Source organism: Lynx rufus, unplaced genomic scaffold, assembly GCF_022079265.1.
Source record: "Lynx rufus isolate CCGP_SWC_20201006 ecotype Redwood Valley unplaced genomic scaffold, mLynRuf1.p SCAF_14, whole genome shotgun sequence".
Classification (NCBI taxonomy): domain Eukaryota; kingdom Metazoa; phylum Chordata; class Mammalia; order Carnivora; family Felidae; genus Lynx; species Lynx rufus.
The window spans coordinates 31,478,388-31,491,477 of NW_025814828.1; the positions used below are offsets into that span (position 1 = coordinate 31,478,388).

The 13,090-nt window shown below is 35.2% G+C and overlaps 1 protein-coding gene across 1 annotated transcript in view; it reads left to right on the forward strand.

Moving 5' to 3' along the window:
• CFAP47 (cilia and flagella associated protein 47) overlaps positions 1 to 13,090 on the forward strand; it is a 544,467-nt gene that overhangs the window by 217,074 nt on the left and 314,303 nt on the right. Inside the window, exon 33 of the mRNA XM_047075775.1 lies at positions 2,070 to 2,262. Within this exon, the coding sequence (XP_046931731.1) occupies positions 2,070 to 2,262 (193 nt within the window). The remainder of the gene's footprint in view (positions 1 to 2,069; positions 2,263 to 13,090) is intronic.

Here is a 13,090-nt window from a genome sequence, read left to right on the forward strand (position 1 = left end):
GTCTCATGGTTCATGAGTTCAAGCCCTGCAGCTGGTTCTCTGCTGTCAGCACAGAGCTTGCTTTGAACGCTCTGCCCCCTTCTCTCTCTGCCCCTCTTGTGCTCACATGCGCTCTCTCTCTCTCAAAAAAAACAATTAAATTTTTTTTCTTTCTCTATTCCTTTTTAAAAATTTATTATTGTTTTTCTAGTTCTTAGTCTATGGAACTAAATTGTATTCTCTTTACAACAAATTTGTGATCTTGATAGTATTTAGACCTAAGTGACTTCAAGAAATTTTGTTAGGGTGAGAAACATTTGTGGTATGTTTGAGCAATGTTTATTCTTCCATTTAAACAGTATCACCAAGGGAAAGGTAAACTTCTAAAAATTAAACTTGATCTGACTTTTGCAAATTCCTAAATTAATTGTGCCTTTTTGGGATACATTTTTAGTTAAGGTTTACTAGAATAATTTATACACAGTTTAGAACATTCTGTGAAATTGTAGCAGACTAATGAAATTAAAATTTCACCTCATGTCATCTACATGCTGTTCAGTTTTTTCACGGGGAAGTACATCACATTTTTTCATTGTTATTGCATTTATTCATTATGAAACCAATCATTACTTTAAAAAAATGTTTATTTATTTTACTTAATTGTCTGGAGATGGAGAGTGAATTGGAGAGGGGCAGAGAAAGAGGGAGAGAGAGAATCCAGAGCAGGCTCTGTGCTGTCAGTGCAGAGCCCAACACAGGGCTCGATCTCACGAGTTGTGAGATCATGACCTGAGCAGAAACCAAGAGTCAGTCGCTTAACCAACTGAGCCACCCAGGTGCCCTTAATCATTACTTTTAAAATATTATTGTCTTTAAACATGGTTGAATAATATAAGAGCATTTCCTGGTAGAATAACAGCTTGAATTTTAGGCCACACAGAAACACTGACAAATGCAGGTGTAATATTACCTTGTTCTTGGAAACTCTGGAAAAGGAATTAACTTTGGTAACATTTTTTTTTAAGTTTATTTATTTATTTTCAGAGAGAGGAAGAGAGCTTGAGCAGGTGGGGGGCAGAGAGAGAGAAAGAGAGAGTCCCATGCAGGTTCCATGCTATTAGCGCAGAGCCTGATGCAGGGCTCAAACTCACAAACCATGAGATCATGAACTGATCTGAAATCTAGAGTTGGACACCTAACGGACTGATCCACCCAGATGCCTCATGTAGCATGTTTTAAATTGTTTTTCTACCTTTTACACTTTACCTTCTTAAATATTTTGAAATTCAGTCATTTTGGATTAAATATCTTTCTAAATGCACTTTAACTAGAGATTGCATTGCTTCGTTGTCATGTCCCTATTTCCAAGCACAGTAAGTGGCTTTGTGTCGTGCGCTCAGTACATAAGAATTGAATGAAGGAATGGATATACACCTTCTTACCTTTAAACTAGAATGCAGTTTGTGTTTGAAACATTTGTATTGTCTCAGTATCTAGTACAGAGGTTACCACAGGATTCTATACGGGCAATTTCTCCTCTACCTGGTGCTCAGACACTTAGATTATTTTTTGCCTTTTATTAGTTTGTCTTTAATCTCTTGTCATCTGACTATTCTCTCTTGCTTTTCATTACTGTTATCAATGTGCCTGCTTACAGTAGTTCTTTTCCTATTACTTGTTATTTCTTGTGGCCTGGGAAATTAGATATCCCACTTACAACATTTTTCTATAAAATAATAGGCTTGGACTTAAAATGCACAAACAGGTTTTTATAAATTAAGGGAGAGACAGTTACCTTGCAGACTTTGAGACTTCACAGATTGTAGCTCAGGATATTTAAATATGCATTGTGCTTGCTGGCCCGCCTCCATGAGGATTTCAAACAAAGGTGAAATTTGAACAGGCGAGTTGTTACCGCATTGCTGTGACTTGCATCTTTATTGTAGGGCTTTTCCCATGCCTTCTTTTACTCTTGAATGGATGTAATCAACCAGAAAATACTGATGCCTTCCTTTATTTACTCTTCAAATATTAATTTTTAATTTTGCCATTCAGGTCTAGTAAAAGTTCTGTCTTTTTCCCAATTTCAGGTTCTGGTACTATCCCGGGTTGTACCACACTGCAGCAGTAATCTGCCCCCCATTCATGTGCAAAATTCACCAAAGGTCAATCCTTGTTTTGTATCCAGCAACATATATTCGAGTTCTGAAAGGATTCTGCTTAATTGGATGAACACAAATTATGAGAATGCCCGACATATTATATGGAAGAACTGTCCCAATGGTGAGCAATTTTTTTCTTTAAATAAATTATTACTAATTGTAGTATAACAACATAGAACTGGACTCAGAATCCATGGATTCGAGACCTGACTCTTTTCTGTAAAAAGGATTTCTTCATACCTTCAAGTTCAGTTTCCTTACATGTGAAATGGAAATAATAGAAGATGCTTCTTTAATTTATTTTGAAGAAGAAATGATAAAAATTTCATAGAGATGTTCTACAACTGAAAGATAGCCTTAACATCATTGCTGGCATTTTCAGCTCTATAAATTTAGGTGACACTGATCAAATCTTTTATGTACTTAATTAATATCAAGTGGAATTTGATTAGAAAATGTCTTCCATGTCACTGTGACAGTCATGTTGGAAATCACTAAGTGCAATAATGCTTCATGAATCTAGGGGGAGGTTGGTCATATTAGGTCCAAGTACTAAGACTAGTTAATGGGTGTTCATACAGAGACCTGCTCCACTGTTTGGGTGGCCACTCCCTGGTTCTGTCCTTATGGAGTGAGGCTCTATAAACTTGCATCATAAGAGACTTCAGGTTTTTTTTTTTTTCCTTTCAAAGTTCCAATTTGCTAGTATAGTGTATTTTTTTCCTTTATCATAAGCGTCAGTTGTAGTGACATGGAAGACAGAGTGCATGTTGGTTGTTTCTATGGCTAAAATTCAGCTCCCCCCTTCCAAGTACAAACAAACCTATTGTGTTCAGGATGGGTTGTGTTTTAATCATTAAATTTATTTTTTATGCTGAACTCTCAGAGTTTAAGCTTTAGAAGCAAGAAGATTTAAGAGTGTGATTTAAAATGAGGCTTTGCATTACAGTTGCTCTTAACTTGAAGGCATTACTTTAGCAAACATAGTGACATCAAGATTAAAATAGATATAGTGATACATTAGTATTAGGCAACAGTAAACATAGAATATTTTAGTACCTTCTAATTGACATGCTGATAATATCAAAACAATTGAATAAGATTCATATCTTATAAAACTGTATCTGGCCTTTGTTCAAAAAACAAAGTACAAATAATTAGGTTACTAAGGAGTAACACTTTAACCAGAGTAGTATAAAATATGTACGTATGTTAGAAATGAGTATATTCATTTGTTGGAAATTTTTTATGATTCTGTTTTTACCAACAAAACTGTCTATGCAAGTTAATTGCAAAGAGTTTGCTGCATTTTTTTAGAATAATACATTACAGGCACTGGCCTCTTTCTGTTTTTTTTGTTTTGTTTTTTAAACTCTGAGTTTTATGGCTTTACAAAGCCTTTTTTTTTGTGTTCCCTTCTACTTCCTTCTGCTTGGAGCATTATTTTTCTAGATATCTTCATGATTCTGTTTCTCACTTCATTCAAGTCCCTGCTCACATATCACTTTATGTGTAAGATATCGCAATACCCTCCCTAAAATAGCATGTCCTTCCATCCTTCCCGTTCTTCGTCTGTTTTTCTCAACAGCTTTTTTTCCAAATTATATATATAAAATCAAGAGTCTGTTTCCTCTAGTAGAATGTAAGCTTCTTAACAGAAACACTCTTCTCTGTTTTCTTGTTCACTGGTGTCTCAGAGCTTAGAACAGTGCCTGGAAGATAACAGATAACAAACACTGTTTGAGGAAATAAATGAATGCAGAAATGCATGAATAAAGAGACACATTCAGGTTTCATACATTTTTCTACTGTATTCCAGATAATTGAATATATATTAGCTTACCAGTTTGTACCTTCTGGTACATATTGCAGGAGTCAGGTTGAATGGTTGGGGTAGGAGGAGGCACTTTCCATGTTAATATGTACCTCAGTACAGGTCCGTGTGCTTAGTAACTGTGGAAGTGCATGAGGAGAAGCTCTGTGAAAGATTTCACTTTGGTTAACTCAGGCTGAGAAAAAGTCCTACTCCATTCCCCAGAATTATATCCGTCAACATTGGTATTTATTCTGATCCTCGCTCTGCTGGTAAAATCTGACCATGCTCACAACTTGGTGCGGTGGTGTTGTGGAGGGTAAAAGGATAGGGCTGCACCGCATACCTTTTGATTGAGAAACTCTTGAGGGTGAGGCCCTGCAATCTTTGTTTTATTAAGCCCTCCATGTGATTCTTCTATTTTTTAATGTTTATTTCTTTTGGAGAGAGAGAGAGAGAGAGAGACAGAGACAGCAAGCAGGGGAGGGACATAGAGAGAAGGGGGGCAGAGAATCCAAAGTGGACTGTGTGCTGACAGCAGAGAGCCGGATACGGGGGTCAAACTTACCAACTGTGAGATCCTGACCTGAGCCCAAATCAATAGTTGGATGTTTAATTGACTGAGCCACCCTTGTGCCCCATCTCCATGTGATTCTGATGCATACTAACCTATGAAGCAATTAGGCTATAGTATCACAAAAAGCAGTTTCATTATTGCTTTTAAATTGTTCGCAGAATGGTATTTTTTTCACCAGTTATATTTCTTTAAAAAAATCTTTTTAATGTTTATTTCTGAGACAGAGAGAGACAGAGCATGAGTTGGGGGGGGGGGGCAGAGAGAGAGGGAGACACAGAATCAGAAGCAGGCTCCAGGCTCCGAGCTGTCAGCAAGGAGCCTGACACGGGGCTCAAACTCACAAACCTTGAGATCATGACCTGAGCTGAAGTTGGTCGCTCAACCGACTGAGCCACCCAGGTGACCCTCACCAGTTATATTTCTGAAGTACCCCTCCTTTAAACAACAATTCCTCTGAAGAAGTAATGGCTGAAAATTTCCTCCAAATTAATGTCAGACCTCAAACTACAGATCCAGGAAGTTTGGTAAATACCAAGCAGGATAAATATCAAAAAACAAAAACAAACAAAAGAACTTAATACCTAGGAGTACTGTATTCCAATTGCAGAAAACAAAACATAAAGAATCTTGAAAGAATCCAGAGGAAAATAAGAAAACATCTTACCTATAGAGGAGCTAAGATAAGAATTACATCCAACTTCTCAGAAATCATGCACTCTGGAAGAGAATAGAGTATTTAAAGTGTTGAAATGGAATAAAAGGTACTAACCAAAAATTCTGTACCCTGTGAAATTATCTTTCAATAGTGAGGGAGAAAACACTGCAGAGAACAGACAGTGGACCTTGCTTATAAATTTTTTGGGTAAACTGATTAGTTGGCAGCCTGCAGAGTCATCCTTATGGACATTGTGCCCTTGATCAGCCTGATGGGGGAACACATGAATTTTCTAGTTGTTTGTGGCTTTCCCACAAACTCTTGAGAGTTTAACAGTGTTGTCAACATGACAGGTGGCTTCCTTATTACATATCTGCTGAGGTCTTTATCAACACCTCCACCTCAGTCAGGTCAGGTCTGACATACATTTCTTATGAGAATTTCTTTGTAATGATGTAGGAACTAGGAAGGGTGTGACAAGTGAGGGAGTCTTCCTCTGTCAAGCAGAGTATGGAGTAGTAAAGTTGCAGTCAGTTTGTTCAAAGGCCTGGCCAACCAGGGCTTTGAGTATCAGTGCAATGTTTTAGGACTTCATTCTGTTGGCCTTGGAGAGTCATGGGAGTTGGCCAAGGTGATGACTGCTATGATAAAATGGGTGTTTGATCTGGTGGCCACAGCAAGTCCATGGAGTGAAGTGTGCTGAAGTCATATGCTTTTGATCAGCACACCCGAATTTAGCACTGAGGGGAGACTGAGATTTCTTAACCCTGCACTTTCTATGAATTTATTCAAGAGTACATGGTGCCAGGCAGCCAAAGTTTGGGAGTCTCCTTTCCTAACGATGTATAGTTGCTGGGAGACATTGCTAAAAAGTGAACAAAAACAAAAATAAGAATAAAGTTACCCATCTTATGTTTGAAAATTCTTTTTTGAAAAAATGTTTATTTATTTTTGAGAGAGAGAGAGAGAGAGAAAGAGAGAGAGAGAGCATGAGCAGGGGAGAAGCAGAGAGAGAGGGGGAGACACAGAATCAGAAGCAGGCTCTAGGCTCTGAGCTGTCAGCACAGAGCCTGACATGGGGCTCCAACCCACTAACTATGAGATCATGGCCTGATCCGAAGTTGAAAGCTGAACCAACTGAGCCACCCAGGCACCTCTGTTTGAAAATTCTTAATATGTGTAATTTGTTCTAAGAGTTGTGAACATCAAAAAGCATTTTCTGTGTAATAAGTGAACACCTGTCTCATGTCAATAGGGGACCTTTTTAGGGCTTGCCAGATGTTACCTTTGCCCTTATAGACTTATCCTCTTGTTCCTACTAGCTGTTTGTATTGTATGTGCTTAAGCCTTTTATCTTTAACACAATAGTTAATGTTTTTCAGTGATGAACCCTTTTTTCACACCTTAGTGACAGCATCTTCTTCCGTAGATCATGCCTGTGATAAAGTATCCTCTTTGTTACTCTTTTGGACCCTTTTCTTCAATTGCTACATTTGATTGCTAATAGAAATTTTATCATCCTGTAATCACCTGGTGATTTTGAGAACAGCAACAGACCAGTTTTGTAACATAAAGTTTAATTTCTGAGAGGACTAAGTACTTTCATTTGACCGTACTTTTAACCAAATCCTGAGACTGGAACATTTTGAACTGTCTGTTCAAAGGAGCTTTGTTCTACAAAATAGTATCTATTATTTAACTGATGCTTATCTCAACATTTTTTTCATGAAGTAACAATTGTAGTTCTTATGAATGGAAAATACTGTTTTCTTTTTATTATTATTTTTAGTAGAACAGAGTTATAAATATGCTGGCAACATTTACCTTTTATTTTATGTACTCTAAAGGTGCCCCTGATTTCATTTATCATGGAATAGTTTGTTAAAGTAAACAATATTCAATACACATTTGGAAAATTATACTGGCCTTTTAATGCTATCTATTCTTACACCTAATGTAGTGTTGAGGTCTTAAATCTTTAGGCATTGGTTGTTTCAAATGTGTCTAATGTTCAGCTTCATTAAACCAGAAAATAGTTTTTATTTACAAAAAACTTTATATTTTTTAACAAGTTCCAAATTAGACCTTTAATGTTTAGCAATAAATATTTATCATCAATGTTGCAAGCTTGAAATGCACATAGATAATAGAAATGGTATAATCTGATATTTTAATGTTACATCTAGAATTTTTTATTTGGGAATGTGACTATCAGTCGGGGTGTAGAAGTCATGATTAGTGTGAAGCTCAACAATACATTCAGAGAAATGCCAACCAGTCAAACAAATGTGACAATAGAAAGTTAAACCATTTCCAATGGATTATCAGTGTGGTTCAATAAATCAGGGCAAACCCAGGCAATAGCCACGTGTCCTGGAAAATGGAGGATGTAAAAATTCACCAACAACCAGACAACATTCTATCTCTGTCTTTCATTTTCATACCTAGTCAGTCAATGCTTTCTAGCCAGACACCACTAGGAAGTCATCCGCAACTGAACAAATTCCTTTCAATGCTCATTGCAATGAGAGAGACCACACATTATGGAAAGTCATGGGGAATCTCATAATAAAGGATACCGTGGAAGACATTATGGGATTTGTGCACTGGCTAGGTAAATTGGGGACAGGTTCAAGGAAACAGGGATTCACCTTGACTGTATGCTATCAGGGGCAGTGGTAATTCTATGAGTAACTTAATAAATTTTATCTAGAGGGAATAAGACTATAGTGAGGCTAATTCTTGTAATTGGTAGAGAAGCAGTGATCACTCATATTAACCAGGAGAGGGGGATGTTTGGTATTGTCAACCTTAAAAATAAAATAGCCGGTGATGCTATGGATCAGATGAGTTTGTTTGGGAATAGGAGAGGAATGAGAATTCTGGACAAGCCAACTGTGGCAAACCGTAGGCAAATATGAAGAGACAAAGGGAAGGTCAACTTTTATTAGGTTGAGGAGGAAATTGGGGAGGGTTGTTTTGAACAGAAGTTCATCGGAGAAGAAAAAGAGTTTGAGGTTGTGGAGGCTTCCCTTGGTTACAGGCGAAAGCGCATTATTGCTGGGGTAGAGAGGCACCTTCCTTCTTTTTCTTAAAAGCAGGAGATAAAATGCTTCCTTTTTCTGCTGGTTATGCAGGCTGCAGCAAGTGGTGTGGTACATATATTGATTCCCTCTTCAAAGCTTCCCCAACTCAATATTAAATGAAGTTCCCTTTCCTCGTTTTCACAGTATTTGGTAGTATGACAATTAAAGGACTAAAATTTTTACATATAATGGTTTATTTAATCGTCAAAACAAGCCACATGATCAGATAGCTGTTATTACTATTAACAGGAAAACTGAAGCAGAGAGGTTAATTTATTTCCCTAGGAAAATGTGGGATTTGAATCCAAGCAGTTGGACCTCCAAGGCTCATGCTAAGTACCACTGTGTGATGCCGCTGGTTCAAAATGTTAACTTTTCTTTAGCTGAGATCTGTGCAGTGCTTGCAGATTCTTTCCTGATGTCCAGAGAGATGTCTCATTTCCTTTTTCATTCACAACAGTGGTTTTCCAAATCTGGATGCCATTTTGTAATCACCTGGGCAAACAAACAAACAAACAAATAAATAAATAAATGGGTGCCCCATGCCAGGACAACTGAAACTGAATCTTTGGGGTATTGTCTGTACATGTGCAGCTTTTAAAAGCTTTTTAGGGGTTCTGATGCACAGTGAAGGTTAAAAACTCCACTGTGTGCAAATCTAGAAATAGGAAATAAGATGAAATAGTGCAGAGGTACCCTGTAACATAAATATTCATTGACCACGAGAAATACTATTTCCTAAAGTATGTCTCAAATTTAAAAGATGAAACGTATGAATAACATTCTGAATTCTGAGGATTTTTTGGTTTTGTTGCTATGCATTGTGATTTTACATAGCATCGAAAGTCATTGCTATGACAGGTAGGATCATTCTTACTCTCATTTCCTCTCACCTTTCTGCCTGAGTGTCATCATTTTGTTATGTTCATTATGCCTATATTGTCACTATTTATAACACTTATATTCGATTCTGTCAGTGTTCTGTTATGTGTCATTTTACCTGAATTCTCCAATTTTATTTATTTTTCAATTGAAATATTGGATGGCTGGATTTCTTAATTATTTTCTTTTTCTAACAAAACTCTTTTTAAGGGTAAATATCTTCTTTTTTTAAATATGTGACTGGCATCTTGACTGGGAATAAAATTTGAGTGTTATTCTTTATTTTTCTCTGTGCTGTAGGGACAGTATTCCATTGTGTTATGTCTAGAAAATAGCTTGGAAAATTGGAGATCAGGCTGATAACTCCTCCCCTATAAGTGACTTGCTTTGTTTGGCTCTAAGCTTTTTTATATTCACAAAATGGGTGGCGTGTACAAGAGGATGAAACCTGCTCAAAAACATTTCTTTCGTAAATTTGGCATGTGAGGTATTTCTTGTATTCTTTTTGAAGTTAAAGTTATTGGTTGAAACTGAGTCATGAAGAGGCTTTTTTCTTTTTTTTTTTTTTAAAGAAAATCATAGAAATTAATCTTTATTTACAAGATACTGCGAGACATGAGTTGTTTTGTTTTGTTTTTAAAGAAAAGTGTGGAATGAAGAGACTTTTTCTAACCTTTCATTAACTTGGATGATTTTGTATTGTACCTGATCTTTTTCATACTTAGGCAGAATACATTCAACATTTCATCATTAATTATGGTATTCACTCTACAATTACTCTGTAGATTATGTTCTGGAATTTATATCCTTTCAGTTTTCTAGGAATTTTTATAAAGAATACTATTTAATTGTATTCTATTTAATTGTATATATTATATACAGTTGACCCTTGAACAAATGGTTTTGAACTGTGCAAGTCCACTTCTATGTGGATTCTTTTTTTGATAAATGCAGTACTGTAAGTGTATTTTCTCTTCCTTATGATTTTCTTAATCACATTTTCTTTTTACTAGCTTACTTTATCGTAAGAATACAATATATAATACATATACAAAATATGGGTGAATCGACTGCTTATTTTTTCAGTAAAGTTTCTGGTCAATACTAGGCTCTTAGTAGTGATGTTTTGAAGGAGTCAAAAGTTATACACAGATTTTTCAATGCACAGGGTTTAGTGCCCCAAATCCCATATTGTTCATTGGTCAACTGTATATCTATCTATCTATCTATCTACCTATCTTACAATAGTATGTTAAATTGATTTTTAAATGCAAATTAACCTGCATTCCTGGCACAAATTCAATTTTGTTACAGTAGCTAATCTGTTTTTAATACCTTGCTAGATTAGTTTACTAATACAATAAAACCTTGGATTGTGTAACTTGTTCTGGGAGTGTTTTGCAAGACGAGCAAACATTTCTCATAAATTTTAACTTGATAAATGAGCAGTGTCTTGCAATGCAAGTAGTATGTGAGGCTGAACGTCACACAGTAACAAGTGAGCCAATGGTTCTGGAAATTCACTTTGATATACAAGTGCTTTAGATTACAAGCATGTTTCTCAATGAATTATGCTTGCAAACCAAGGTTTTATTATGTTTAAAATTTTTGCTTTAGTTTACATGAGTGAAGATTTGTAATTATTTTATAGTACTTTTTAGTTTTTTGTTGTAATTTTATGCAAACATCAACAGTTGTAACCTATTCCCTCCTTGTAGACTTCAAAAGAGTTTCTAGAAAATTGGAATTGCTTGTTTCTTAAATTTTATAGAATTTACTGGTAAAACTATCTGGACCTGTTATTTCTTTTGTGAGATGATTTTAAATGATTAAACCAATTCCTTAATTGTTACAGGATAATTTTTATTTTCTACTCTCCATTGAGTAAGATTATGTAACACATGAAATTAATGAATTTCATCTAAATTGCAAGAATATTAGCATAATATTATTCATAGTTTATTGTATTTGTCCTCTCATATGGAACTGCTGTGATTCTTTTTTATTTTCAATATTGATTTATTATACTTCTATTTTTTTTAAAGTTTGTTTTTGAGAGAGAAAGAGAGACAGTGCAGGGGAGAGACAGAGACAGACACAGAGGGTCTGAAGAGGGATCTGTGCTGACAGCAGAGAGCCTGATGTGGGGCTTGAACTCATTAACCATGAGATCATGACCTGAGCGGAAGTCAGAAGTTTAACTGACTGAGCCATCTAGATGCCCCAGTATACTTCTTGTTTTTTTTAAATCAGTCTTTGTCCATGGTAATTATCAACTTATTACATGAGATTCTTTATTTTCTTTCTAGTTAGTGATGCACTTAATATGGAAGTTCTACCAAATATTATATACATTACCTTAATCTCATGTGGTTGATCTTATAATTATTTAGCATTCACATATCTTCATAATTCAGAAGCAAAATGATTTTTGCATTAAAGTACGTATTATATTGTATTTCTAAAGTGTTTTAAAGTAATTAAAAATGCACTGTTATCTGTTATAAATGTAAGCACAAAACTCCTCAAAAATACTAGCAAATAGAATCCAACAGCATTTTAAAAGGATTAAACAAAATTACTAGGTGAGATTCATCCCAGGAGTGCAAGATCGGTTTAATATATACATTCCAATCAATGTGATACTCCACATTAATAGAATATAAAGAAAAATAAAAGAGACCATTTCAAAGGATACAGCAACAATGGAATCATATATCCAGCAGGAGACTTATACCAAGAATATATAAAAATACAACTGAACAATAAAAGAATAACCCAATTAAAAAGAAAAAAAAAGGAGATACTCAGATGGCCAACGAGCACATGAAAAGACACTCAATATCATTAGTCATTAGGGAAATGCAAAACAAAACCACAATGAAATAGCACTTGACACCAACTTAGATGACTAATTTTTTTTTTTTTAAAGGAAAGAAACACTATAACAAGTATTGGGAAAGATTTATAGAAATTGGAACCTTATATGCTGCTATAAAGATTATAAATGGTACAAACTGCTATGGAAAACAGTTTAATGTTCAACAGTTTAACATTTCTTAAAGTGTTAAAAAATAGATTGATTCAGCATTTCCACTCATTGGTTTATACTCAAAATTATTGAAAATATATATATTCACACAAAAATTCCTATATAAATGTTAATAGCAGCATTATTCATGATATCCAAAAAGTGGAAGCAAAGCAAATGCCCATAAACTGTGAATAGATAAACAAAATGTGGTATATATATAATGGAATGTTACTCAGCTATAAAAAGAAATCAAACAGGGGCACCTGGGTGGCTCAGTCGGTTGAGCATCCAACTTCGGCTCAGGTCATGATCTCATGGTTCATGGGTTTGAGCCCCGTGTCGGGCTCTGTGCTAATAGCTCAGAGTCTGGAGCCTACGTCTCCCTCCTCTCTGCCTCTCCTTCGCTGGCACTCTCTCTGTCTCAAAAATAAATAAATGTTAAAAAATATTAAAAAACAGAAATGAAACATTGATACATGCTATAGCATGGATGAACCTCAAAAACATTATGGTAAGTTAAAGAAGCCATAGCACAAAAGGGCACATATTTTGATTCCGTATCTATATGTTTAGAACAGGCAAATCCATGGTGACTGAAAATAGGTCAGTTTTTTGTTTTTTGTTTTTTGTTTTTCCAGTGGAAGAGAGAAGAGGGAAAGGGGGAATGACAGCTAATAGGTATGGGATTTCCTTATGTATTGATAAAAATGTTCTAAAATTAAATAGTGGTAGTGATCATACAGCTCTGTAAATATATTAAACATTAATGAATAGGACATTTGAATTGGGTGAAATTTATGTTATATGAGTTATATATCAATAAAGCTGTTATAAAACTGTACTATTTTAATCATCTAAAATATAATTTAAATAATCATGTTTATAAAAATAGTATGTGTATT